This window comes from Mus musculus, chromosome 3 (genome assembly GCF_000001635.26).
Source record: "Mus musculus strain C57BL/6J chromosome 3, GRCm38.p6 C57BL/6J".
Classification (NCBI taxonomy): Eukaryota; Metazoa; Chordata; class Mammalia; order Rodentia; family Muridae; genus Mus; species Mus musculus.
In genome coordinates, this window is record NC_000069.6 from 138,048,761 (window position 1) to 138,073,304 (window position 24,544).

Consider the following 24,544-nt stretch of genomic DNA (forward strand, 5'->3'; position numbering starts at 1 on the left):
AAGGATGATTTTTTTTTTAGCTGAATGAGAAGAATACATTTTATTTTTAATTGTATATTTACATGTGCCTGGGTCAGGGTATGTGAGTGTGCACACAGATGCTCTGGGGACCCAGAAGATGGCATCAGATCCCATGCAGCTGTTTGTGAGCCACCCAGCCTGGGTGCTAGGAATCAAACTTGTCCTCTGCAAGAGCAGTTGTGTGTTCATATCTCCTGAGCCATCTCTTCAGACCTAAGAGTACTTTTAAAATTTGCTGTATATATCTGCACTGAGACAGCGGTTAGCATGACAGAGAAAGATGGCAGACTGAGATCAGAAAGTCAGTACGATGTAGTTGACATTTGCTTTTCAGAGGTGTAAGGGCTTAGTCCGTTTTTCCAGGCAGAATTGTCTCCCGGACAAGATGCCACCTAGCACGCTCATGCTTGACATGCAATTGAAGACATTGAACTCTTCATTTGTCTATTAAAGGTCCATTAAAAGTTAAAGTCACAGATCCTTCTAATAACATAAATGTAGTAGTCTTTCATGAAAGTGTTTTCCACACCTAGAATCTCTACTTGGGTCTCAGGATCCATAGATGAACATAATGCATCTTCTATGCAACCAATGGATTTCTCTTACTTGTCTTGTTTCTTCAGATCCCTGGCAAGTCTGATTTTGTTGTGAACAGTTAAACTATCTTTGGGAGCAATAGTTTAGCGTGTTTGGTGGCCTGTCACTACCCAGGAAAACAAGATAAGTCATTTGGTGACCGGTGACAGTTGAAAGCCGAATCAGTCCATCTCTGTCCTGTTGGCCTTGCCGAGCAGAGCTCCCTGGCACAGAAAGCACACGGACCAGCTGGAGATGCCCAGGGCACGCCACTCACTCCACACCCCCATCTTCCTTCATCTCCTCCAACTTTTTTCCATGACCATACTGCAGTCTCTGCTGAAATTTAAGAAAGACTTAAAATCAGGAACACCTGTTGTAGTTGGAAATGACCCTGTTGTCTGTGTTACGGTGCCCATTGAGCCTGGACAGCTGCACGAATCCAAGGCCAGTCAGGGTTCACTTCAGTAGTAGTCTTTCTTGGAAGAACCCCAGCTCCTCAGCGTTGCTGTAGGTTGGTTGGTTTTTGCAGAAAGAAAGTTTTGCTAAGTAAATACACATAAACATACACAAGCAAACACACACACACACAGAGGACTAACAGTGATGGAAAACAATAGTTAAATTGAAAGATCCTAAAAATAATCTGCATATATTGAGAGAGCTATATTTACCCGCTTTCCCCTTGCAGCGGCCTTTCAATAATGCTGGGCGCTCTGGGTTCCTGCTAAGCACAACGTGAGAATCTACGGCAGTGTGCAGTCCTTTTACATCAACATAAAATACCAGGTGACGATGTCAGGACCAGAACTCAGCTTTCCTCATCCCCAAACTCTTTTTTAACCCTGCTTTGTTTCCCATGTTTTATTTCTATGTGATGTGTGGCTGCCTCTTCTGGAGTTCTTTTGTCTTCTGGTAATCTCACGCTGCAGGCCAGAATTGCTGGGTAGGATAGGGGAGACCAAAATGTTTGCACAAAAGTCCTACAAGATGAGGGAGGTTTAAAAAAACAAAAGATTTAAATTTCTTGTCAAAATCAAGTTTTACAGTATCTGATAGAAAAGGCTCACATTTAGTGGTTTTTTTTTTACACAATTATCCATATTACATCCTGTCTTTCATATATATGAGAATTGTGAACCAAGGGTCTAGTTTAAATAACATGCCATCTTTACAGGACAATATAAAGCAATAGCTATGTATTCTCAGGCTTTCTAAGCAAAATGGAAGCAACTCGACTCATGATTTGTGGGTGTGAATGGACACCCATGGTTTGTAACTGATGTTGGCCCAGTGGCTAAGATTCAGTTCAGTATCCTCTTCACCCTGTGTAGTTCACTGAATTTGACACTAGCAATCAGTCTGCTTGGTGTGCATGTAGTGTCATGGATGTAAATTTGTCTTTCCTTAATACTACCACTGTTAGATATTTTGTGGGTCCAGTAAGCGTTTTTTATTGCTAAATTGAGAGTCCTGAAGCAGTGGAGAGTTACGAAAGGATTGAACGCAGAGGAGTAAAAGCATCATGTTTGATTTACACGGGTCAGCTCGTCAACGCTAATCATTGGGCAGGGCGTGGGTGGGGACTGAGAGCAAGGAGGGAAGACAGAGGGCTGCCACCATAACTCAGGGAGAGATGAAAGAGTCTGAGCAAAGGCGGCGACAGCCTGGATAGAGGCTGGGAGAGATGTTCCAAGGCGTGAAGCAGGCCTGGACTTAGGTAGAGCTTCACAATGGCTCCTGCCTGCACGGCTTGACTACAGTGGCCAGAGGATGAGAGAGAATGCAAAGTGTGTAAGACAACCAGCTTCAGATTTAGTTGCAAGGAATATTCCAGAGCTTCTAATTTTCCTCATGTACCATATACTGAAAGACTCCAGGACAGTGCTGGGAGAATAGATTAGACGGTGTCTGCAGCACCCCTGAACTATGCAAGTACAAGGATGATCATTTTCCTTGTGACTAGAGAAACCTCCAAGACCTCCCGGTCTCCACAGCATCTTGAGATGGGTATGAGAGGTATATAAGACCCCAGGACCTAATGTAACACTAACATAGTTCTTGTTGTAGACAAGTGTTAAAAGGTCCAGGTGATGAGTCCAAATGAAAGCAAGGCCCCCACCCCCACCCCCAGCAACTGGAGACACCATAAGGAGGTCATGGAATGTCCTCAGTACCAGAGCTGACAGAGAAGGAGACTCCATCCCTTCAGCACTGTGGCACAGATTAGGAATGCCAAAAGAGTAGCCACGAAGGAATATCCTGCCAAAGTACTGGACACAGGGCATAGGGATGGACTACAGAGGAATGTAGACGAGTCTCCAGCACACTGAGCCCCTGGATAGCATCCATACCCACAAAGAACCAGGCACGTTGTTTCCATTTTGCTTAGAAAGCCTGAGAATACACAGCCATTGCTTTTATCCTGTCCAGTAAAGATGCCATGTTGTTTAAATTAGTCCCTTTGTTCACAAGTCTCACATATTTGAAAGATATGAAGTAATATGGGTAATGTTGTAAAAAAAATTAAATATGAGTCTTTTTATACCAAATACTATAAAACTTGAATCATGACAAGGAATTAAAATTTTGTTCCTCCCTCATCTTGTAGGACTCTTTTTTTTTTTTTTAATTCTTTTCTCTCCTCCACATAGTGAAACCTTTGTTTACATAAAGGTAGTGTACATTCTCAGATTAAAATTATCTAATCCCTTCTTGCTTTATTCCTGTGGACCAATTCTCTTAAGCTAGTAAATGGAATAAGACTGTGTGATTGGACCTCAGGCAATGGGGATACCACATAGTCACCACCGGAGTTTGAATTAAAGCTAAGTAAACTTCTTGTCCATCTATGCGATTGCCCGAGTGCACCCTCTTCAAAGTGTGCCTTGCCCAGACACTTCACTCATACGGGTGCTTTCTCTTTTTGTGATTCCGAACTTATTTCTAACCACTTGCCCTTCAAGTTAGACAGCAGGTGTATTTCTAAGAAGTTGTGAAACCAAATTTTATTTTTTAAAGATTCCTATCATTATGAGATTCTTAAAATGTGCAACAATGGTAGTTTGGAAAATAAATATATCCCTTACCACACGTCCGACAGCATCCAGCATTGCGTAGCATTTTAACAAAAGGTAAGTAGAAGTCTCGGGAGAAAGCTGAAATGGAGAGTACATGAGCTCTGTGGATTGCAGCATCAGCACCAAACACATCCATCTTCCTGGAACACGATGAACAGTCACTGGACTGGCAAATGAGTAGGCTGGCAACACACAGTGATCTCAAGTGACCATGATGAGTCTGTGAAGCAGGTCTTAGTAAACAGAGGCACAGGAAGTTCAACAGAGTTAAGCGGCCAAGGTCACAGAGCTAATCGATACTGGTGACATTAAATGAGACCTTCAGGTTCTCCCCACAAGGTGATGCCCATTTGTAAAAGCTTCACTTTGCACAACTAACAAGAGGATCTACCATGTTCCTCTTGTAAAGAAGAAACATAATCTATATGTTGTAAGCTAAAGCAAACGGCAGGGGAGGTTTCCCCCTACAATCGTACTGCTCATTTGTAAATGCACAGAATCTTATTTCTCTACCAGTTTCAAAGAAGGGCTGATGGAACTTACCAAGGACACACAGACTGCTGGTAGTGACCAAAGGAGAAAATGAGAGAGGGCAAAATACAAAGCCTGGCTGAATTTCCACTCATCTTTGCCTCTTTGTCCTGCGCTTTATCAGTTCTTCCATGTTTAAATAACGTTCCATCGCGACGACCGGCTTGCTTTCAGACTGAGAGGTTCTCTTTATTAAGTTGCCACTATAAATCTGCTTGATTGATATGTTAAACTAATAAAATAGGATTTGGCTGCAAGTAGGCAAATAAGCTCCAAACCTAACAGATTTTGAAAGTAGTAGAGGAGGGAGATAGGATGCCATGGAGCCCTGTGCATCCTCCTCAGTCACAGCAGACCCCACGGTGGGGGAGAAGGGTTAGATTTCAGACCAGGAGCCACAAAGCACAGGTGGTACCTACTGGGGGCTGCTTAGCACATCCTCCCCCCCCCCCCCACCAACCCCGAGATTCCCACAGGTTTCCATTCTGAACCCAGGCTGGGTTTTGCACACCTACGGTGCTTTCTATCCTGATCTTTGTTTTTTAGGGGGAGAGAAACTGGAAGATCAGGCACTGGCTATGAGAAGGAAGATGCTGTTTCTGTTGGACCAGAGGGGAGCCTGAAACCAAAAAAAATAAAGACAGCATCTTCATCACCAGGGTCTTTTCAAACAATAAAATCGGGTCTGTCTCTTTATCATTGCTCTGCAGACACTATTCAGGTGAATCTGGGCAGGCAGCACACTGTCTCTGCTTGTTTGACTAGGTCTTTGATGGGTGATGGTGTCACATGACAACCAATGGGACATCAGTCTCAGATGCCTGGCAGACTTTGCCCGACACGGTCAGGGTCCTGACTGAATTGTCAGTTCAATGTTATTATTATTATTATTTTTTTATTCATCCTTCTCTGAGTCAGGGGTCTTTTGCCTCCAATTAACTTATTGACCACACCGAACGCAACCTGATTGAAGGTTGAAGTTTAAGGTAAAACGTGAAGCTGATGACAATTTGATAAGAAGGCCCAGAGGCTATAAATACGTGTGTGAGATTTGGGAGGACGTGGTCATGCCCTTCCCAGCAAGCACACAGCAGATTCACAGTGCTGTTTACTGAAGTGCTCTAAATTTAGAAGAGGCAAGTCTAATGGAGCCTGGCTCTGTGAGTCAGCCAAGAGCCATCTGATCCTCCCTAACAGGGCCCTGCAGAGGAGAGAGAATGCTGAGGCCCCTGCGGGGGAATCACCTCCAGGGTCGATTCCTGAGACCAAGCAGAGCCTTGCTGGTCAGAAAGTTTGCATGGAAGACTCAAGTTTGCAGAGCAGACTCACCCACAGATCCAGGCTGGAAGAGACAAAGGGGGACATTCTTGGGCAGTTCTGGCCAGCTTCCCAGGGCTTCAAACTTGTGGTACAACTGGTTGAATCTTCTCTAGAGGTGAAGACTGTGAACGAATCTTCAAGGCTGGAGACACAGGACATTGGTGACAGCCTGGAATCCTGAATCTTTATCTGGTTTTTAAAAAGCCACAATAGCTTTTATGCTTAGATTTTTATGTATATGAAATCTTTACAATTGCAGAAATGGTATTTCTTCACATGTACTTCAAAAAATTTTTTCTTTTTAATTTAAAAACTGTCTGGCTTGCTCAAGAATGAGTTTTTCAGCAGCTGATATTGCCATATGATTAAATTAAGACCATTTAAGACAAAAAGATACCCATTGTTTCATTCTCTTCATTTCCTTTCTTTCTTCCTCTCTCTCTCCCTCTCTCTCTCCCTCTCTCTCTCCCTCTCTTTCTTTCTTTCTTTCTTTCTTTCTTTCTTTCTTTCTTTCTTTAATTTCTTTTTTTTTTTCCCATGGGATGGGTGTTCAAGACTGAGTTTCTCTATATAGCCTTGGCTGTCCTGGAACTCACTCTGTAGTAGGCTACTCTCAAACTCAGAGATCTGCCTGTCTCTGCCCCTGACTGCTGGGATTAAAAGTATGCACTACCACAGCCCTGGTAGATACACCTTTTTTTTTTTCCCCAAAGGAAATTTCTTGAACTTGACCTAAAGTAATTGTCAGTGATTTGTTATTTTCCATGAACAGATATTAATCTCAGTTTAATTACAAAAAGGAAATGTCAATAAAATATATTCACTGGCCTTGAGGGCCTCACAATGTGTTACCCTGTAAAGATCTGAGTTGGGGATGCTCAGACACGAGGCTGGGCATGATGTAAAGGAAAACAAGATGTGGCAAAACATTTGGCACAAGTTAGCTATGGTTTCTAGTGGGTATTAAGGTTTAAACTGGGTTTTAAGAAGATGCTATAAGTAAGATTTAAGAGTCATACTAGGGTGGAGTGAGGAAGAAGTAATTGCTAACAATGAATGGAGGTGGCTGGAACAGAAATGGGAGCACTGGGCTCCTTCCTCCTGGTCAACCCTCCCCACTGGCCCTATCCCATCTGGCTCTTACCTAGCATAGAGCACGAGGCTCCCAACTTGTCTTTCTGCTTCTTCAGCTCCGAGCCCTCCATTGAAGTCTCTTTTCCATACAGCATTATCACTCAGGGCTTTGATGTACAAATCACTTATTCCTTAGTACATTTATAAAGCTATGCTCAGCATTCAAGGAGATGTGGACCGGCAGGCAAGGCAGTCAGTTAAGGAGATTGGAACCTCTACCCAGGGCTAGCCAGTTCTCCAGGAGGAGCGGAGAGGGAACCACGTTGCAGAGAATAATAGTTGAGTGCAAGCAACAATAGTGCACTGGGAAGTAACAGCTGCTGCTTAAAACTACTGAGCAGTGAGAGGACATTGAAAATTGTGGAGCTGGGAGTGGAGCAGATTTGAACACAGATCTGTCACGGTGGACCTCATGGAGAAAGTGCTATTTAACTAATAACCTGGAAGAGGAGAAAGGGCCAGCTTGTGAGTGTGACTAAGCAGAAGTGTTGTGTGAAGAAGAGGCGGCCATTGTGGCTGCCTTTCCAGAGGACATTTCAGAATAAATATGGAGGAATTTTGAATGTAAGTTTGCTACTGTTATGAATTGTGATGAAAGTACCTATGCTTTCCAAAAGCCCAAGGGGGTCCCAACTCACAGGCTGAGAACTGCTGCAGTAATCCCCGCTGTACAGACCCCATCCCCCAGGTAAACTCTTCATGTACAATTAGGGTGGTGTCAGCATCTCCACTGGAACTTTCTCAGTATATCCACGACTGAGTCAGTAGCAATGATGTTTAGTTTTACATTTTACAACAGGTACTTTCTTGGCCTCCTCAGTCTTTATATACAACAGGATGTCGTACCTATTCTTATAAAGGATGCACATGCCATTGAGTTCAGTGAAGCCTAATTTTAGTAACAGATTTAACTGTAGTTGTATTTTATAATATTCCTCTTGATCACTCCATCAAAGAGCACGAACTATTCAGTTACTGAACCCTTTTTACAAAAATGTTCAACCATGTTTCTGATCAACTATCTATATATATTTTTCCAGACTAGCTAAATTTCAGTTCCCTGAAGGATGATCAGATTACATTATTTTATTGTGCTTTTTTGTTCCTGTAGAGTTTGACAAATGGGGGGGGGGGGAATCTATGTGTTGCTAATACAGACAGGCTTCTGACGGCAGTGCCTGTGGAAGATGGATTGAGCTAAGTGATCCAGGGATTATTCTTCCTGCACATTTCTACTCTCCAACAAAATCCACAACTCTAAGTTCCTCTCCCGGAAGGCTACAAAACCAGAAAGGCTTGCCTGAATCTGTTTCTAGACACAAATCCAGGATTAGAGGACAACTCTACTGTTTGGAAGAGTGGTGAACTCTAGTCTTTGCGATATCTTGGGTGAGTAAGTTAAGAAAACTGTATTGATCTAAATTCTCCCCAGGTGCTCATTATCGCAAAACCAGAAGTACAAACAGTAGCTGTGGACAACAGTGGAAGGTGCATTGCATGCCAGACTCTTTTTAAAGCAGTTTACAAGTATAATCTCCTTCAATCCCCATCCAGACCTCAATCACTATTATTTACCCACTTGAAAGGGCTGCTTGGAGTCTCACCAAACAGGTTGTACACTGTCCAGGACAAGTTTCGGGAGAGGTCATTCCTACTCTCTTTACAGTGAGTGACACAAAGTCACCAGCATTCTTTCCTTCAGACCAGTCACTGTAGGAGTCGAAAGCAGTGAAGCCCAGTGACTTGGGAACTGAGCCGACACAGCTGCTCAACGACAAAAGGACAAATGTGGGGGTCTCGGAGGCCATCCCGTGATGGGTGACAGTTCTCTCAGAAGCTGCAAAGCCTACTGCTTCCTGCCCAAATATATTCATCAGCCAGGCGCTCATTTCAGCCACATCCATGATTTAAATTCTATACCACAATGTAAGGAATGCAAAGCACATTCACAGAGATCCCTCTAGAGTCCACCGCAGAGTCAGCCAGATGAACAGAGCATTTCAGAAAAGAAATACAGCAAATAGCAAATAGGAAATTGAAAAGGCCCAGGCTCTGAACACCACCAGCCTTTGCAGATATGATGATGGGCCCAGATACCAGTTGTCTAATCAACGCTGAAGTGGGTCTTTGGACACAGTGCCCAGGGTGCACAGTTGATTCCAAAGGGACTTGTTCCCAGCACAGCCTGGGAACAAATCTTGAGGACTGAAGTCAGAGTTCAAAGCATAAATCTATCTCTGAAGCCAAGCTTCTTGTTGAATCTAAGGGTTTTCCATGGGTACAAAGTCAAGCACTGGGCTGGGGATACCACGTGTTGATAGGTGTTAGTTTGCGAATGTGTTATTTTCCAAGGGACCATGTTTATGCATATACTGTGCATGACTATGAACATTCATTCTATGTAGGGTTGTGCAGCCATTATGCTGAAATGGGACTTAGAGGTGATTCAAATGGTTTTCAAGGAGAATTTTGGCTTCCCCTGCTTTTTGTGTTAAGGTAGGTCCTATAGGCCTGACCAGTGTCCAGTCTGTGGCACATTGAGTAAGAGAAGCCATTACATAGATGTCTCCCAGCACCCAAGTACTGATCCAGACCTGCTTGTTAATACAGTGGTATTTCTTCTGAAATAAGAACAAGAGAGAAGTGTGTGTGGCCCGGAGTGTGTTCATCTGTCTACTAAGTCTTAGGATATGGCAACTCACAACTAGGAGAACATATTCCCAAGTTGGTTCTCACATAGGAAAATTGATATGTATTAGCTTGGATGAAAATGGCTTTCCTGTCTGGGTTTCTCTACATAGCCAGAAAATCTTCTGCACTTATTTCTATTCCAAGAGGCTGTATAAACAGTAAACACACAAAACCAACTTGAATCATATAGAAGAAGGGAACACGTGTTTTCAGGACATACTAAAATAGCACAGTAAAATCAGGCAGGTGTTTGAGCAGGGAATATGAAACCATCTTCTCAAAAGGCTCTGGAGGGTTTTATTTAAATGTTTTCAGCAAAATAAACGGTTACTAGGAAAACATGCTGTAAACATACGAAGGGTCTGTTGGCTTGAAATGTAGCTGGCTGGTTTCTCCTTCCTTTGTAATCCCATTAAGCTTAGTAGCAAAACTCAGGCCCCCTGGCAGCTCTCCTCACCCACAGCTGCCAGCAGAAAGCAGTCAGTGCTCCGAGCCCAGAGGAAAGTCTTTATTGGTTAATGACCCCTGACCTTTCAAAGGTGATGTCTTGACTTGGAGGCACCTACACGATATTCAGGCTGATCAAGAGATGGGATTTTGTTGGAGGCAGAGGCTGGTGTGATAAAGGGAAAGAACCTAAAGATATCTATTCTGGATTGACTCAACTGTTGATTAATTTTTTTCTTACATTTAGGATATGGTTTCGAATTTGTGGTGATAACAATCTACTTAAAGTTCTAGTTTATCTTAAACAATTGGTTGTTGTTGTTCAGGCAGTAAGAAGGCAGGCAAAGGGAAATTGTGATTTTTTTTTTTTTTTGGTTACTTTTGAGTCTTATTTCTAAGAACTTTGAATGTGGATTTTTAAACTGCATTAATACTACATACATGTCGAAGAAGCATTTAATGTCTCATTTATAAACCATTCTTTCTTTTCAGCTAGTAAAATTCTCCTTAAATAATTTTGGCAGTTTGCCTCCATTTATTTTAAATACACTTCTTAACCACTGACACCATACCACTGGGTGCAAAGGCCCTACTCTCGAGTCATTTGCTGGTTAACAAGATTTATTTTGTTCCTGAAATGTGCCAGACCCTTCTCTGGGAGGCAGGGAGAGATACGTGAGTGGAAGGGGAAGGATCCTAACGAAGAAAGAATGAAAAGGTTTATTTTTGTAAAACCGTTTACTGTCTGAAATGTTGGAATAAAAACAATAAACAAGTCAAACATGACCCTGCCTGAAGAGAGTATAAATTATTATGAGAAAGATGGCCAGTAAATCAATTCCATTTTTTAAATAAAGTGTGGTGGCTTGAATAAGAATGGCCCCCACAGGCTCGTAGAGTTGAATGTTTAGTCACTAGAGAGTGGGACTATTTGGTTTAGGAGGTGTGGCCTTATAGGAGGCACTGTGTCACTGAGGTGGAGATTGAGGTTTCAAAAGCTCACACCAGGCCCAGCCTCTCTGTCTCTCTGTCTCTCTGTCTCTCTCTCTCTCTTTCTTTCTCTCTCTCTTCCTTGGGATCAGGATGTAGCTCTCAGCTTCTCCAGAATCACACATGGACACATGGCTGCAGCCACACTACGTGCCATAATGATACTTACGAACTAAGGCTCTGTAACTCTAAGCAAGTCCCTGATTAAATGCTCTCCTTTTAAAGAGTTGCCTTGACCATGGTGTCTCTTTATGGTAATAGAACAGCGACTAAGACATAAGGTATTTTGGTAATAATGGACTAAGACATAAGGTATTTTGGTAATAATGTAATATACATGTTGGTGAGATATGACATGGTCATTCTAAGTAATATTGTAGCTAACACACATTTTCCAAAGTAGACAGAATCAAAACAAACAAACAAACAAAAAACCTGAAGAGTTTGGGGCTTAAAATGTAACACCAAGACTTAAGAGAGAGAAAGAAAACACAAAACCACCTTCCTAAAATTACAGAAATATGCAACCTATGTGACTGCACAGCAGCCGACTTGGCTGGTTAATCATATCCTGCTTCCAACTGGCCTGGGACAATCCACAGTAACCTATGAAAGGCCAGGAAGACATTTTCCCTGTCCTGCTACCCTAGACTGGGAAACCCCATGCCACCGCCTCCCTTCTCTCTTAACATACAATAGGATGACTGACAGGCCACAGATAAGATGGACCCAGATTTAGAGTAAGTCTATTTTAAGTTGTGTTAAAGATTCCACCTGAGGGTGGTCCTCAAGGGCCATTTTTCTCTATATAGTCATATCTAAAACATTGACACCCCCACAGCTCCCCCACGAGGAAGGCCAGACAGCCCCAACTGCCGGACATAAAACATCAGGGACGTGGAGGAATAACAGAAGAGAAAGGGGTTGAAAAAGGCCCAAGAGGAGTTCAAACCACAAGAAGAAGAGGAGGGCGGCAGCCAGAGAAGATGAGTTCCCTGATATGCGTGCCTCCTGGCTCAAGCCGCAAAGTGAACAACCACTCCACTCCATATCTGAGCTTGTGGGCAGGCTCAAGGGCTGCTTACTAAGGGTTTATTTCTGGTGGTGAACTGTCCCTTCCTGTCCTTCCAAGTTTTAAGGGCATAGCTAAGGGGTTGCATCTAGAGTGTGTGTGGCCCCATGACACCATGCCGGGCTCGCCCTCCCACCGTACATGCTGTTTTCCCCTTCACAGGGATAGCTGGCTCCTAATCCTGCTTCTCCATGTCTTTGGACCAGCTGGTCCCGGAGGCGGGCAGTTGGCTAAAGGCTATGAGACAGCTTAATTAGCCTGCGATGGGTATGGTCCTGTGACACCCCCCCCCCCCATACACCTCATAGACTTGTACTCAATTAACTACTTAAGGTTGGTTGGGTCCACCTCACACCCAATTTTAACCAGGGCTGCAGCATTTGATTATTGGGAAAAATGGTGAAAAGCCCTACAGAGGCACAAGCTTTTACTTAGCCTCGCTTTTTTTTTTCAGTCCATAAAGTGGAAACAATAACTACTTTTTAGTCATATGATTATGGAGGGCTTATTTCAATAACCACGTACCTTTTAGTACATTAAATAGTATGATAGGGCACCTTCTTTCAGATGCCAACTTTCACATGTCCATCCCTAGGCTTGGAAAGGTGCTAGCCACGTCCTAGGTCTTAGGCAGTGGTCCCCAGAAAAGCCTTCTTCACATAAGTGTGTGCTGAGAGCGATACACATCTTTATGGAAAGACCTTCAACTCAATATAAAGCACCACTGTCTCTTCCCTGCTGTGCCCCAGACAAACTAAGAATGTTTGTGGTTGGCCAAGGGTTTGGCATTGACTCTGAGGTTAAGTTTAACCTAATACATCTCTTCGTTTCCAGTCTAAGGTTTGCCTTCTGTGAACGGTTTCTTCTCTTGAATAGCACACTTAGTTATCTTATTATGCCAGATTTGGAGACCCAAAATATAAGCATGACCTTTAATCAGCTGGTGGGTGGTCTGGCCTTCGTTCTTCACTTCTTAAGTCATGTTAAGGTTTTACATACACTGAACTATCTCAGAAACCCTTCAAGGAAAGCTAAGAGACTTTCTCCTCAGAGAGAAATGTAACAACGCTGAGTCACTTCCTTTGTTGCTCCTGGAGTTCCCATATAAAGTTATCAACAGGGCATACCTTGCCTGTCTAACCACGCGTGCCTGCTCACCATGGGTTAATACTGGCAATATTAGTCACATCAATTGCTCAACACCTGAGGTCAGGCAGGCAACCACTGAGTTCATCTGTAAAAAAGTGATCAGAGTCATCTGTAAGAATAAAAGGCACGGTGGCTACCCACCTGTAAGAATGAAGGACACGGTAGCTACCCATGACTCCAAGCTACTCCACTAGATCTCAGACCACCCCTTTTCATGGTACCATAAACTAACCCAGAACTCTGAAAAACACCAGAAGGGAAACCGTGTGGAGTCCTTAATTGTCTTCTTTACCCTAAAGTTGGCTGCTGTTTTTCTATTTATACATTTCTTTTCTTTTAATAGTCAGCCCTACTATGGTGTTTCAGCTTATTTGATTTTAAACCACAAAGGGAATTTTTGGTTTGACTTAAAAAAAAAAAAACCTTTTGGAAATTGACTTTATATGAAGGAACCCCCACTACCACCATATCGACACTGGCATTGTTTAGCTGGAAATCCTTGAAGGAGCCACACACCTATTCTGAAGGTAAGAACCCACGTTAGAACCGAACCAGGCTGTGTCTGATTGTGGGGGAGGGGGTTGGGGGGAGGTGGGGAGCTTGGCCAGGGCTGGGTTCTCAGAGAGGGGAGACCTCAGGAGGTTTTGCGGAACTTTGGGTATTAAGAAATTATGGTGACCAGTTGTAGTCTGGGACCTTTAATCCTAGCACTGGGGGAGGCCGAGGCAGGTGGATATCTGAGTTCGAGGCCAGCCTTGAAAACACAGAAAGAAAGGAAGAAAGAAAGAAAGAAAGAAAGAAAGAAAGAAAGGAAGGAAGGAAGGAAGGAAGAGAGAGGGAGAGAGAGAGAGAGAGAGAAAGGAAGGAAGGAAGGAAGGAAGGAAGAAAGGAAGGAAGACAGGGAGAAAGCAAGCAAGAAAAGGAAAGGAAAGGAAAGGAAAGGAAGAAAGAAGAAGGGGAAGAGGGAGAGAGAGAGAGAGAGAGAGGGAGAGAGAGAGAGAGAACATTACCATATACCCTGTGTGTCAGAACTTTCAGTTTTATATTTTGCTAACCACAGGAAGAAACTCAAGAAAAAAAATCTGTTGTGTTGCGATGACAGACAGGGCCATATGACAGCGCTAGAGTGATTCTTCCTTGGACTATACAGAAACTCTCGCCTCTTGATTAGCCAGGAAGCACATGTGTCTCACACTGTCTTGGACTATCTCCAGGGCTTTCTTACTGCCCAAGGCATGGTCAGCCTCAAAGAAAAGTAAAAATGGCGAGCTCAAAAGTCTGCTTGCCTGAGAGAAGGGGACTATATTTAATCCATTTTATTAACAGAATCGTGTTCCTTAGCCCCCCAAGTCCATAAAGTGTTCTCGGGTTGAATATCTGAAATAAAAACAAACAAACAAACCTCAACCAGTTACATAGATTATTTGTGGTCATGCAGATTTGATAGTTGACGGGGTAACAACTCTGAATGGTTTTGTGGGGACCCACCTTGACTGTGGGGACCCACCTTGATTGCCTATCGTAACCGTAAAGGTCTCCAGCTGGACTGCCTAGGTTTGAATCATGCCCTACCTCTGTGTCTCAGGTTCCCCGTCTATAAAATCAGTATAGTAATTGTACTTAATTCATGTGGTTCTTACCAGAATTCAATCATTAATATGTGCGTAAATGTTAAAAATGTTCCTAGTTAGTTGTACTTACTAATTAAGAAACTAAGATTTGGAAGGTATTTCTTTTTCTTTCCCATGACCCTGAGTTATGGCTTAATAACCATTGCTTTATTCCAGATGTTTTCAGTCTCTTCTGGGCACGTTTTAGTGGCAGTAGAGAGGGCAGAGGGCTTGTCCTAGGGAGAATGGTGGGGTTGGGATGCCTACAGGGAGAGAAGGTAGACGCTGCAGTTGTCAGGGGTGACTACTTCTCACTTACGCACATGCCTACTCAGAGGAAGGAACCCTTTTCAGCGTGGGGATGGCATTCATGTCAAAAGGGGATGGTTGGCGGTGTTATTTTCCTTTCCACAAATGTGGATGTTTAAAATAGGGCTTTATCCAATCGGCATAGGTGACACACAGACTATGTATAGAGGTGGACTTGGGCCTGGCAGATGATGAGGGCCAGGTCTCACCAAAACCTAGTCGTGGTTTTCCATGGACCATGCCCGGGGAATCGCCCCAAAGGTTGCTAGCACTGACCCCTCTGTTGCCTTGGCAAATCTGCCTGTCCAGATCTTGACTTGTTTGGAATGAATCTATCTCAGAGCGGGTGAACTGGGATTTTGGCCGTATTTTCAGGGGCATGCCAGAGGCTCACATTTCCTCTCTGAACCTCCCTCCAAGCCGCACTGTACTCAGGGAGGGTAAGCATATTCCTTGTTCTTTCCTGCGTTTTGACTCTCTGCCCTGCAGAGCTGGCGTGCAGCCAGGGGAACCCAATCGCTGAGCTGTAGCTAAGGCTATATTTAACATGACTTATTGTCTTGTAGTGCGTTTACAAGTTTAGGAACGGTTTTGAGCTTGAGTAGTCACTGTAGGGATTTGAAGTATTGTCCATATTGTCTTTCTGTATTCCTTCAGAATGCCTGTAGCTTAAATTTATTTAAGGAGCTTTTAGGTCTCGGGAAATTCCCCCTTTAAGCTTTGAGTAAACACAGCAAGGATTTTAGAAGAGGTTTGGTTTTTTTGTTGTTGTTGTTGGGTTTTTTTTTTTGTTTGTTTGTTTTCTGTTTTTTTTGTTTGTTTTTTGTTTTCCCAATTTGAAACAAATAGGTTATGTTTCACAGAGTATAAGTCTGGCCAAAGGGAAGGATGACGAAATATTCTTGTCCTGTGAAAGCTTCTATGACCATCCCTCATCTGATTTTGCTCTCCAAAGAGGGAAAGACAATGCAAATGAGGCAACTATAAAATTACCATATGCACAAGTGGGACTTGAAATATTTCTGGAGTTTCCTTAATGGATTTGAAGTACCGTGAAAAAATTTGAATTTTGAACAAGGAGAGAAAATTCATTTAATCAGAGGCTGGGGAAAGATGGCAGCCAGCGAAGGGTAATTGTGCGCTTGCTAGACGCCTCTAAAACAGATTACAATGAACATTTGGCTGATTTGAATCAGAAGCCACATTCCTCCCCCACCCCGCCTCCTCTCCGCATCTCTTCTTTTTACCCTCAAGTGTAGTTTCGATATGACTAGGGAATGGACACTAAAAATATTTCTGGAATGACGTGACCCTCTATCTCCCCATCCAGGAGAGCGACAAAGCTGTACAAGGGACAGCACATGCTTTCCGTTCATTTCTGGCAGACCCCTGTCCGACCTACAGATGCTGCTTCGTCGCTGGCTAATGGCATTCAGACCCCCACCCACCGACGCTGTCAGACAAGCAACTGGACTGGACAGCTCAGCAGCAGGACACTGGCCACAATCGCGGCCAGAGCCGCAGCCCCCTGGCTACAGACCACCTCTGCTGCCTCTTTTGGGAGCCCTCCCACCTCCCTCTGGCTTGCCGAGGCCCCACCACAGGGGCTGAAGAACTGGGCGGTGGTGGCAACTGTGGCAGTGGTACCTACAGCCTTGGGGCCAGCCCAAGCACGTGGGAACCTGTTTCAGGCCACTCTGTGGCCCCTCCGGGACCAGAGGGGGACCCAGGACAGCCCCAGCGCTCACCACTGCCTCATCTTGTCTCTGAAACCTGGACAAGGGCTCAGAATGGAAGGCGGTACGTCTGACATGAACTCACAGACCAGCCTGACGCCTGCGGAGGACCCGGTGAGCCGACCACAAGACAGCCCGGAGCCCAGGCAGCAGCTGCGGCCACTACCTGAGCCGTCAGCCTCTACCCTGCCTGAAGCCAAGTATGTGGAGACGTGTGCTTCAGCTGGACTCCGAAGGGAGAGTCCCCAGACCCTGAAACTGCCACCAGAACAGCAGGCCTCCAGGAGTCCAAAGACAAAAGCCCAGGATGAACCCAGCGGCCATGCCCCTGAGGCTCCAGCTCCGGGGGAGAGTCCTGCTTCCTCCCAGTGCCTCCCCTCCCAGGCTTGTGAGAACGACTTCTCGTCTTCCTCCTCCTCCTCCTCCTCCCTGGTGGACAGTGCAGAAGACAATGGCCTTTCCAAAATGGACGATCCCACCAAGTTACTGGGGGTCCTGGCCACCTCCTCTTCATCCTTAGGCTTTGAGAGTGATCCCGAAACGAGCTGCCGACAACACAGAGAAGAAGCAGGAGACCGGGCAGGAGCGGGGGAGGACAAAAGAGGAGGGGTCGATGATGGAATAGCGTCCTGCAAGGACATTATTGCTAAGTCCCACAGCAAGAGGGGTCCCCTGAGAAACGAGGATGCACACTACATCACCACCCATGAGATCCAGCTGACTGAGGTAGAGCAGGGTATGGATTTCGACGTGGGGCTGGCTTCTCGCTGGGACTTCGAGGACAACAACGTGATCTATTCATTCGTGGACTACGCTTCCTTTGGTGGCAGTGATGAGACCCCAGGAGACATCACCACAGAAGAAGATGATGACAATAGCTGTTACGTCAGCACCACACCAAGCACCAACACCACTCGGACTCCCAGCCCCATCAGCAGCGACCTGGCTCGACCGGGGGCAGGCAGCAGCGGCCGTGACACCAGCAGCACGGAAGTGGGCAGTGGCCCCTCTGACAGTGACACTGTCCCTCCACCCACTGGACCTGGCACTGCCACTCCACCTGAGCCTTTGCTGGAGCTCCGGGAGGCAGCCTTAGGGGCATCGGCCACTGCTGCAAGCAGCTGTGGGAGTGCAGCAAGCCAGATCCTCCTGTCAATCAAGCCAACTTCCCGGGCTATAAATGAGCCTAGCAACGTGCGTGCAAAGCAAAACATTATTTATGCTGCCAAGCATGAAGGCGACATGAGCCTCCGAGTCTCTTCAGCTGCTGAACACAATTCAAGTTCACTGAAGCAAAATTCGGCTGCAGCCGTGGCTCAGGACCATGCAAAGAAATTCATTGCTGTCCCTGCTCGCCTGCAAACCAGGTGCGGGGCCATCCGGGCAAAGGAGCTGGTGGACTACGCCAGTGGCGCCTCCAGTGCAGTGAGCGAGCTGGACGATGCGGACAAAGAGGTGAGGAACCTAACCTCCAGGGCCTTCCGGAGCCTTGCTTACCCTTATTTTGAGGCTCTGAACATCAGCTCCCGGGAATCCTCTACCACGCTCTCTGAAGTGGGCTTTGGACGATGGTCAACCTTCCTGGACTTAAAATGTGGAGGTGTTGGAGCCAGAGTGGAGCAGAGCCTGCTGAGGAGCAGCGCAGCCTCTGTGGCTGCAGGTCTGAGGAAGGGTGGTGGCACCCGAGCCACTGCAGACCAGCTCTACCTCCAGACCAAGAAGTCGCAGACCAAGGCCTTGGAGTTTGTGGTCAGCAAAGTTGAGGGGGAAATCAAACATGTGGAGACACCCCTGTGCTTCCAGAAGCAGGTCCAAACTGGCTCTCGGGTGGTCACACTCCTGGAGCCGCTCAATCTCCGCAGTGAGAGCAAAGCCAGCTCAGCCACTGGGCCCTGCAGAATCACCAAAGGTTCTAGCAAGGGTCCAGGCTCTGTGTACACAGATGACGGCTCAGAGACATCTGAGAGTAGCAAGCCTGCCTCCCGTAGTGATGGCCCCCAGAAGAAGTCCAAATTCGCTTCCAGCCTGCTCAAAAACGTCATCTCTAAGAAGATGCAGAGAGAGCATGAGTTTAAGATGGAGAGAGGAGAAGTCACTGATACATCTCACCGTAACCCCCCCAGCACGAAGGAGACAGAGGGACCTCCTGGGGCCGAGAAGCCGTGGGAGCGGGGTCTGCAGAGGCAGAGTTCACGACACTCCGAGGCTAGCTCTGAGTACACCGTGGTCAGTGTGTCTGATGCAGGTGGAGAAGGGTCTGTTGTAGGTTCTAAATCCCCCATTTTCAAAGCCAGTACTCCTCGAGAGAGCCACACGGGTTCCGGCCAAAATGTCTCCGATGGACACACAGAAGTATGTGAAATTAAAAAGAGTGCTTCAGAGACGGTGAAGGGCATCTTCCTTCGGAGTCAGAACAGCGCCTTCCGGACGTGGAAGGAGAAGGAGGCAGAGAAACTGGAGGAGAAAGCTCCCGTTGGGAGGCTGAAGCTCCGCAAAGGTGGGGACTGGAGGGCTGATCTTGGGGAGATCTCTGCCAGCAAGTCTACCATCATGTCTCGCCTCTTTGTTCCCAACATCCAGCAGACACCCAAGGACAAACAGCCAGAGAAGCAGGCCACCAAGTACCCTGCCGCTGCTGCACAGGCTACCTCGGTGGCTGTGATCAGACCCAAGGCTCCGGAAATCAAGATCCGGCTGGGAAGTGTACAGCAGCCAAGCTCAGACTTCAACATTGCCAAGTTGCTCACGCCCAAGCTGGCCAGCGGCAGCAGCTCAAAGCTCTTCAAGACCATTGAGGATAACAGCAGAACCCAGCAGAAACTCTTCCGTGGTGGCGACAATCTGGAAAAAGTACCCCAGTTCCAGGTGAGGGATGTTCGAGACAAGTCCAAGGCCTCGGGACCTCTCCACCAGGTGAGGGACGTGAGGAAGCTAATCAAAGGGTCAGGCGATAGCAGTGACAAGGGCAGTGTCACCCCAGAGCAGGGCTTGACAGGGCCTAAGCCTAGGCAGCTGACTCCTGCCTCGGGAGGATCTAGGTCCTTGTCCCCTATGGTGATTATGTGCCAGGCGGTTGCGAATCCGAGAGAAGAAGGTGTGGATCGAGAGCCCAGGGAAGGTGTGAGCCAAGTGAGCAATGGCGGTAGACTCTTGAACTCCTCCCCAGAAGGGACTGTCTTGGTTCACAGGGCATCTGGCAGGCTGCCTGTGGCCACCATTGCTCCCAATAAATCTGAGCAAGGCTCTTACCTTCCTGTGCTCAAGATTGTCTCCAAAGCGTCTGCTCAGAGGACCCCTGAGAAGCCCAAAGAGGAAGAGGCCAAGGAGGAGGGCAAAGCCCCAAAGCCAGCCCGGAATGCCCTGGAGAAGCTGACGGCTGCCGTGAGATCCATGGAAGAGCTCTACAGCTTCAACAGGAATGAATGGAAGCGCAAAAGTGACCCCTTGCCCATGATGGCTGACAGCCATGTCCTGTCACTCATAGCCAGTGAGGAGAAGGAAGGGGTAGCTGGACCCGAAGGAGGAGACCCTGACAAGCTGGCCAAGCAGCTGGGACAGGTGGAGGAAAGGGACACGGGACACAAAGGTGGCGTGGTCCTGAGAGCAGCCCCCATAGAACGTCTGCAGAGGAGAAACTCAAACCCCAGCACGGAGAGCGTGTCTGCCCGGGCGGCTGCCTTTGAGAACATGGCCAGAGAAAGGCCCCGGTCACTCTATATTCCTCCAGTCCACAAAGATGTGGAAAGAACACAACCTTTGCAGCCCCTACCCCCACTCCCCGGCAATCGGAACGTGTTCACGGTGAGTTCTAGCAGCACTCAAAAAACTGGAGGTGTTGCTGGCAAGTTCCCACAAGGGCCTTCTCCCGAGGGCCTTTCAACAGCCAAGGGCATCAAAGCGCAGGGACTCAGATCCCTCAAGATCTCCCCAGCCACCCGAGCCCCTCCTGAGGATGCCTCCAACAGGAAAACTGCTGTCAGTTTGGAGAAGAGCAACAGTGACTGTGAGAATTACCTGACTATCCCCCTTAAAGGAAGTGCTGCTTCAGCAGAGTTGCTTGGCAGACCTGGGGCTTCCAGAGATGGGCCCCCCAGCTCCTCAGCTGCCACTCTCTGTAGTTTACCTCCACTGAGTGCCCGCAGCCAGGTCCCCAGTAACCCCAAAGGATCTCAGGTCAGTGGAACCAGCAGACCAGCTTGGCGTACCAAACCTGACAACCACCGAGAAACAGTCGTTGCTGCCCCGACAGGGCCACAGAGCCCTGAGCACACTCCCACTGCTGTCTACCACCAGCAGGCATTGCCTTTTACCCTTCAGGGTGCCCAGCCTCAGGTCCTCTGCTTCTCCCCGCCTGGTATGCCAGCCCCAGCCCCTGCAGGCCCAGCTGCTGTCCCCACAGACCCCTTCCAGCAGCCACAGCCTCAGCAGACACAGCGCAAGATGCTCCTGGATGTGACCACCGGCCAGTATTATCTGGTGGACACGCCAGTTCAACCCATGACCCGGAGATTGTTTGACCCCGAGACAGGGCAATACGTGGATGTGCCCATGACTTCTCAACAACAGCCTGTGGCACCCATGTCCCTCCCTGTACCTCCTCTGGCCCTGAGTCCTGGGGCCTATGGGCCCACCTACATGATCTATCCTGGATTTCTGCCCACAGTGCTGCCCCCCAACGCCCTGCAGCCCACGCCCATGGCTCACACTCCAGGAGGCAGTGAGCTCTCTGTGGCTACAGAGCCCCCCAGCAAAGAGACAGCTGCAGCGTTCACTGAAGCCCCGTACTTCATGGCCTCTAGTCAGTCCCCTGCCTCCTCTTCCTCCTCAGCCCCGGCAGCCACACCCCAGCTCGTGGGGGCCAAGGGCTTTGCCCAGTTGCACGGCAAGCCTGTCATCAGCATCACCTCACAGCCCTTGGGGCCACGGATCATTGCTCCCCCTTCCTTCGATGGCACCACCATGAGTTTCGTGGTGGAACACAGATGACAAGCGTCTCAAAAAAAGCAGAATGGAACAGCTCCTGGTGAGTGGGTTTTACTCTGATGATCTGATGTCCTGGTGGCTTTGTGCTGGGAGTGGGAGAGTTAGGGAGGCTATCTGTAGACATGGGTGTTCCAGAAAACTAAACTCTGCCCGATTTGCGAAGTAACTAATGTGTTCTCTTCATTCCCTCATCCCTCAGTCTGGATGGCCTTTCCCCTTTGACCATGGCAAATTGCCTGCTGTGTTTCTCTCACCAGAGAACAAAGGGGGAAGGCACCTTCCGCAAGTCCCTTGGCCTTTGTTTTAGTAAAGGCTGGAAGGAGAAAAAAATGAAACCCTGGTCTAGGTTTCCTGGAGTGAGCCTCTCTCTTTGTTCCTGGCCTCCAGGTGGAACAGGCAAACCATGTTAGCTCACCAGAAACACATTTAACACTTTTTGCTCCCCTGGAAGCATGGAGAATGTCAAATTGATGTTTACCAAAGCCATCAAAAGTACTTCTTCTTTCTTTCCATCTGCCCCACGGAATTTCTTATTCTAAAAAGAAAACAAACAAACAAACAAAAACAGAACCAAAAAAAACCAACAAAAACTACCCTGGGGGGGGGCTCAGAACTCAATATTCTGATTTATTAATGTAGTTCATTTATTTATTTATTTACTTAATTTACTCTCTTCTCATTGATTATTTCCAGATTGCAGTTTCTCCTCCCTTCCCCTCCTGCCAATCTCTCCCTCCCCCTTCTCTCTCCCCTAGATCCACTCCCTCCTCCCCTCAGAAAAGAGCAGGCCTCCCAGGAACATCAACCAAACACGAGCATAGCAGCAAGCAACATAAGACCAGGCACAGACAATCACACTGAGCCTGGACAGAAGGCAGCCCAATAGGAGAAGGGTCCTACAAGCAGGCAAAAGAGTCAGAGACCACAGTTTGTAAAAGTTCTTGTTCTTGACTTTTCACATGATCAGAATACTTTCCTTAAGGTTTTTTGTGTATGTTGTATGTTCTTATGTGTGGTTAGATATAACACACACACACACACACACACACACACAGAGTTTGACCTTCAGAAGGGGGTGAGATTCTGGAGCCCAAGTTACTCCTTGGGTCAAGTTGCATTTTATGCCGTATTACCCTGGCTGAACCCATCATGCTCCAAGGCTAATCCCCATAAGTACCTACTCTCCCTTTGAAAAAGAACAACTTCCATACTTGCAAAGGAAATCAGAGAAAATCTATTTCTGACACCGAGTCTGACCTGCGCGCGCAGGCAGGGATTTCTGCTGGAAATACAGCCCGTGGAACTTGATAGGAGGCATGAATGTGAGTGAGTGGTTGGAACCAGGACACCTCAGGTCAAACACAGAAGACGGAGTGAAGATGCCTTCCGGCAGGAGCACATGGGTGTCAGAGCTGTGTGCAGACTTGCCTCTCCGCCTGGCAGAGTAAGAAGGGTTGAGATTATGTGCCTACAGGCTCTTCACTCCTTGGTAAAACCACACTGCATGGAAAAGAAAATGGGAACTGAGCTAAGAGAATACTGTAATCTTGGGGGTGACAGACTCTCTAACATTCCTGTTATCTCTAGTGGGAACATATTCCTGCCTCTCGTGTGTGTGTGTGTGTGTGTGTGTGTGTGTGTGTGTGTGTGTGTGTGAGAGAGAGAGAGAGAGAGAGAGAGAGAGAGAGAGAGAGAGATGCTGATTCCTGCATTATCAGATAAGAAAGTGTATGCATTATCAAATAAGGTAACCAGACCTATATTAGCAGCATGAAGGCATTACTATCTAATCCAATATTTATTGGCATGTCAGTGGCTAGGAAGGGTCTTGCATGCTGCAAAGTGTCTTCCAAGATAAGAAAACGCTGCACAGGATCACGTTTATTGGGACTTTTGCTTAGGATTCGAGTAAAAGCACAGACGTCATTCTGGTTGCAACACAGAGAAAGATTGTTCGGATGGTTCCGCTCCAAGAGTCTTCAGTGGGCACTGCACTGTGTGGTGACCACTAGTGAAGAGGGAGAGAAGAAAGGCAGGGAAACTCTAGTGTGCCTGCAGAGGAGACCCAGCACGGACAGTTAGCTTTTGGATCCCTTGGTTAGATGGATGTTTACCTAGGGCTGTTGGGATCAGCTAATCCCTAGGGGTTTGTGAAGCTGTGGATGTGGAGGAAGCCTAGCAGGGTGCATAGCAGTCTTATGGAGTCCTCATATGACAACTAAAGAGGAAAGAGAAAGCTGGATTCAGGGAGAGCCGTTTTCAACACCCTGCTTTCATGGTGTGTTCTGAGTGGCCCTAGAGGACTTCTGAGACCATCGAACCCAGATCCTTTTGTATCAAAATTGCAGGAGGAAAGCGAGGGTTGTTTAAAGAAGAGGTGAGGCGACCCTTGCTTGGTCACCGTCCCTCTGTGTACGGCTCGGTTTTCTACCTGGACATTGATCTCAGTGTCTTTTTGGTCTCTGTCCTTTGTCTTTTTCCCTCTCTCTGGGGACACTTCAGTGTTGTCTGCCCCAGTGTTCCTCTTACTATCTGAGGAGTTATTCTGAGTTCTCTGTTAATTACTTAGCAGCACTAGCTGTCCCAATGTCACTTCTCATTTCCTATCCGCTCCAGCTCAAGTGACTTCAATGGCCCATCACACACATCTAGACTTATCTCCAGGTCCTTAGATTTTTTTTGGAGGGTTTTGTTTTGTTTTGTTTTCATTTCAGAATGAATTGCAGGACTGGGTAGCCTTGGCAACTCTTTCAGCACAGCATCCTTCAAAACACTGAGCATCCCTGATAGGTCAGGACTGTGGCTGCCTCTCCTGTCCTGGTGGACAGAGGCTGGGCTGCTATGACTCCCTGCTTCATTTTCTGTTCATCCCATAATTACATCCTACAATCAATA

At 46.8% G+C, this 24,544-nt stretch overlaps 1 protein-coding gene and 1 long non-coding RNA gene across 3 annotated transcripts in view; one reads left to right on the forward strand and one right to left on the reverse strand.

Annotated features, from left to right (window-relative positions):
• Gm5105 (predicted gene 5105) lies at nt 1–18,628 on the reverse strand. Its single transcript, NR_037975.1, has 4 exons — nt 18,164–18,628; nt 5,538–5,670; nt 3,687–3,817; nt 1–936 (listed from the first exon to the last, which is right to left on the reverse strand). It is a non-coding gene; the product is annotated as a predicted gene 5105 (long non-coding RNA).
• 1110002E22Rik (RIKEN cDNA 1110002E22 gene) overlaps nt 13,482–24,544 on the forward strand; it is a 19,260-nt gene continuing 8,197 nt past the window's right edge. The window contains exons 1-2 of one of the 2 annotated variants that reach the window (NM_001370862.1): nt 13,482–13,538; nt 16,261–21,689. In NM_001370862.1, coding sequence (NP_001357791.1) covers nt 16,292–21,652 — 5,361 coding nt within the window. In that variant the 5' untranslated portion in view covers nt 13,482–13,538; nt 16,261–16,291 and the 3' untranslated portion in view covers nt 21,653–21,689. Of the gene's footprint in view, nt 13,539–15,325; nt 15,371–16,260; nt 21,690–24,544 lie in introns of those variants that run through there. The other variant, XM_030252339.1, reaches the window with a different exon arrangement.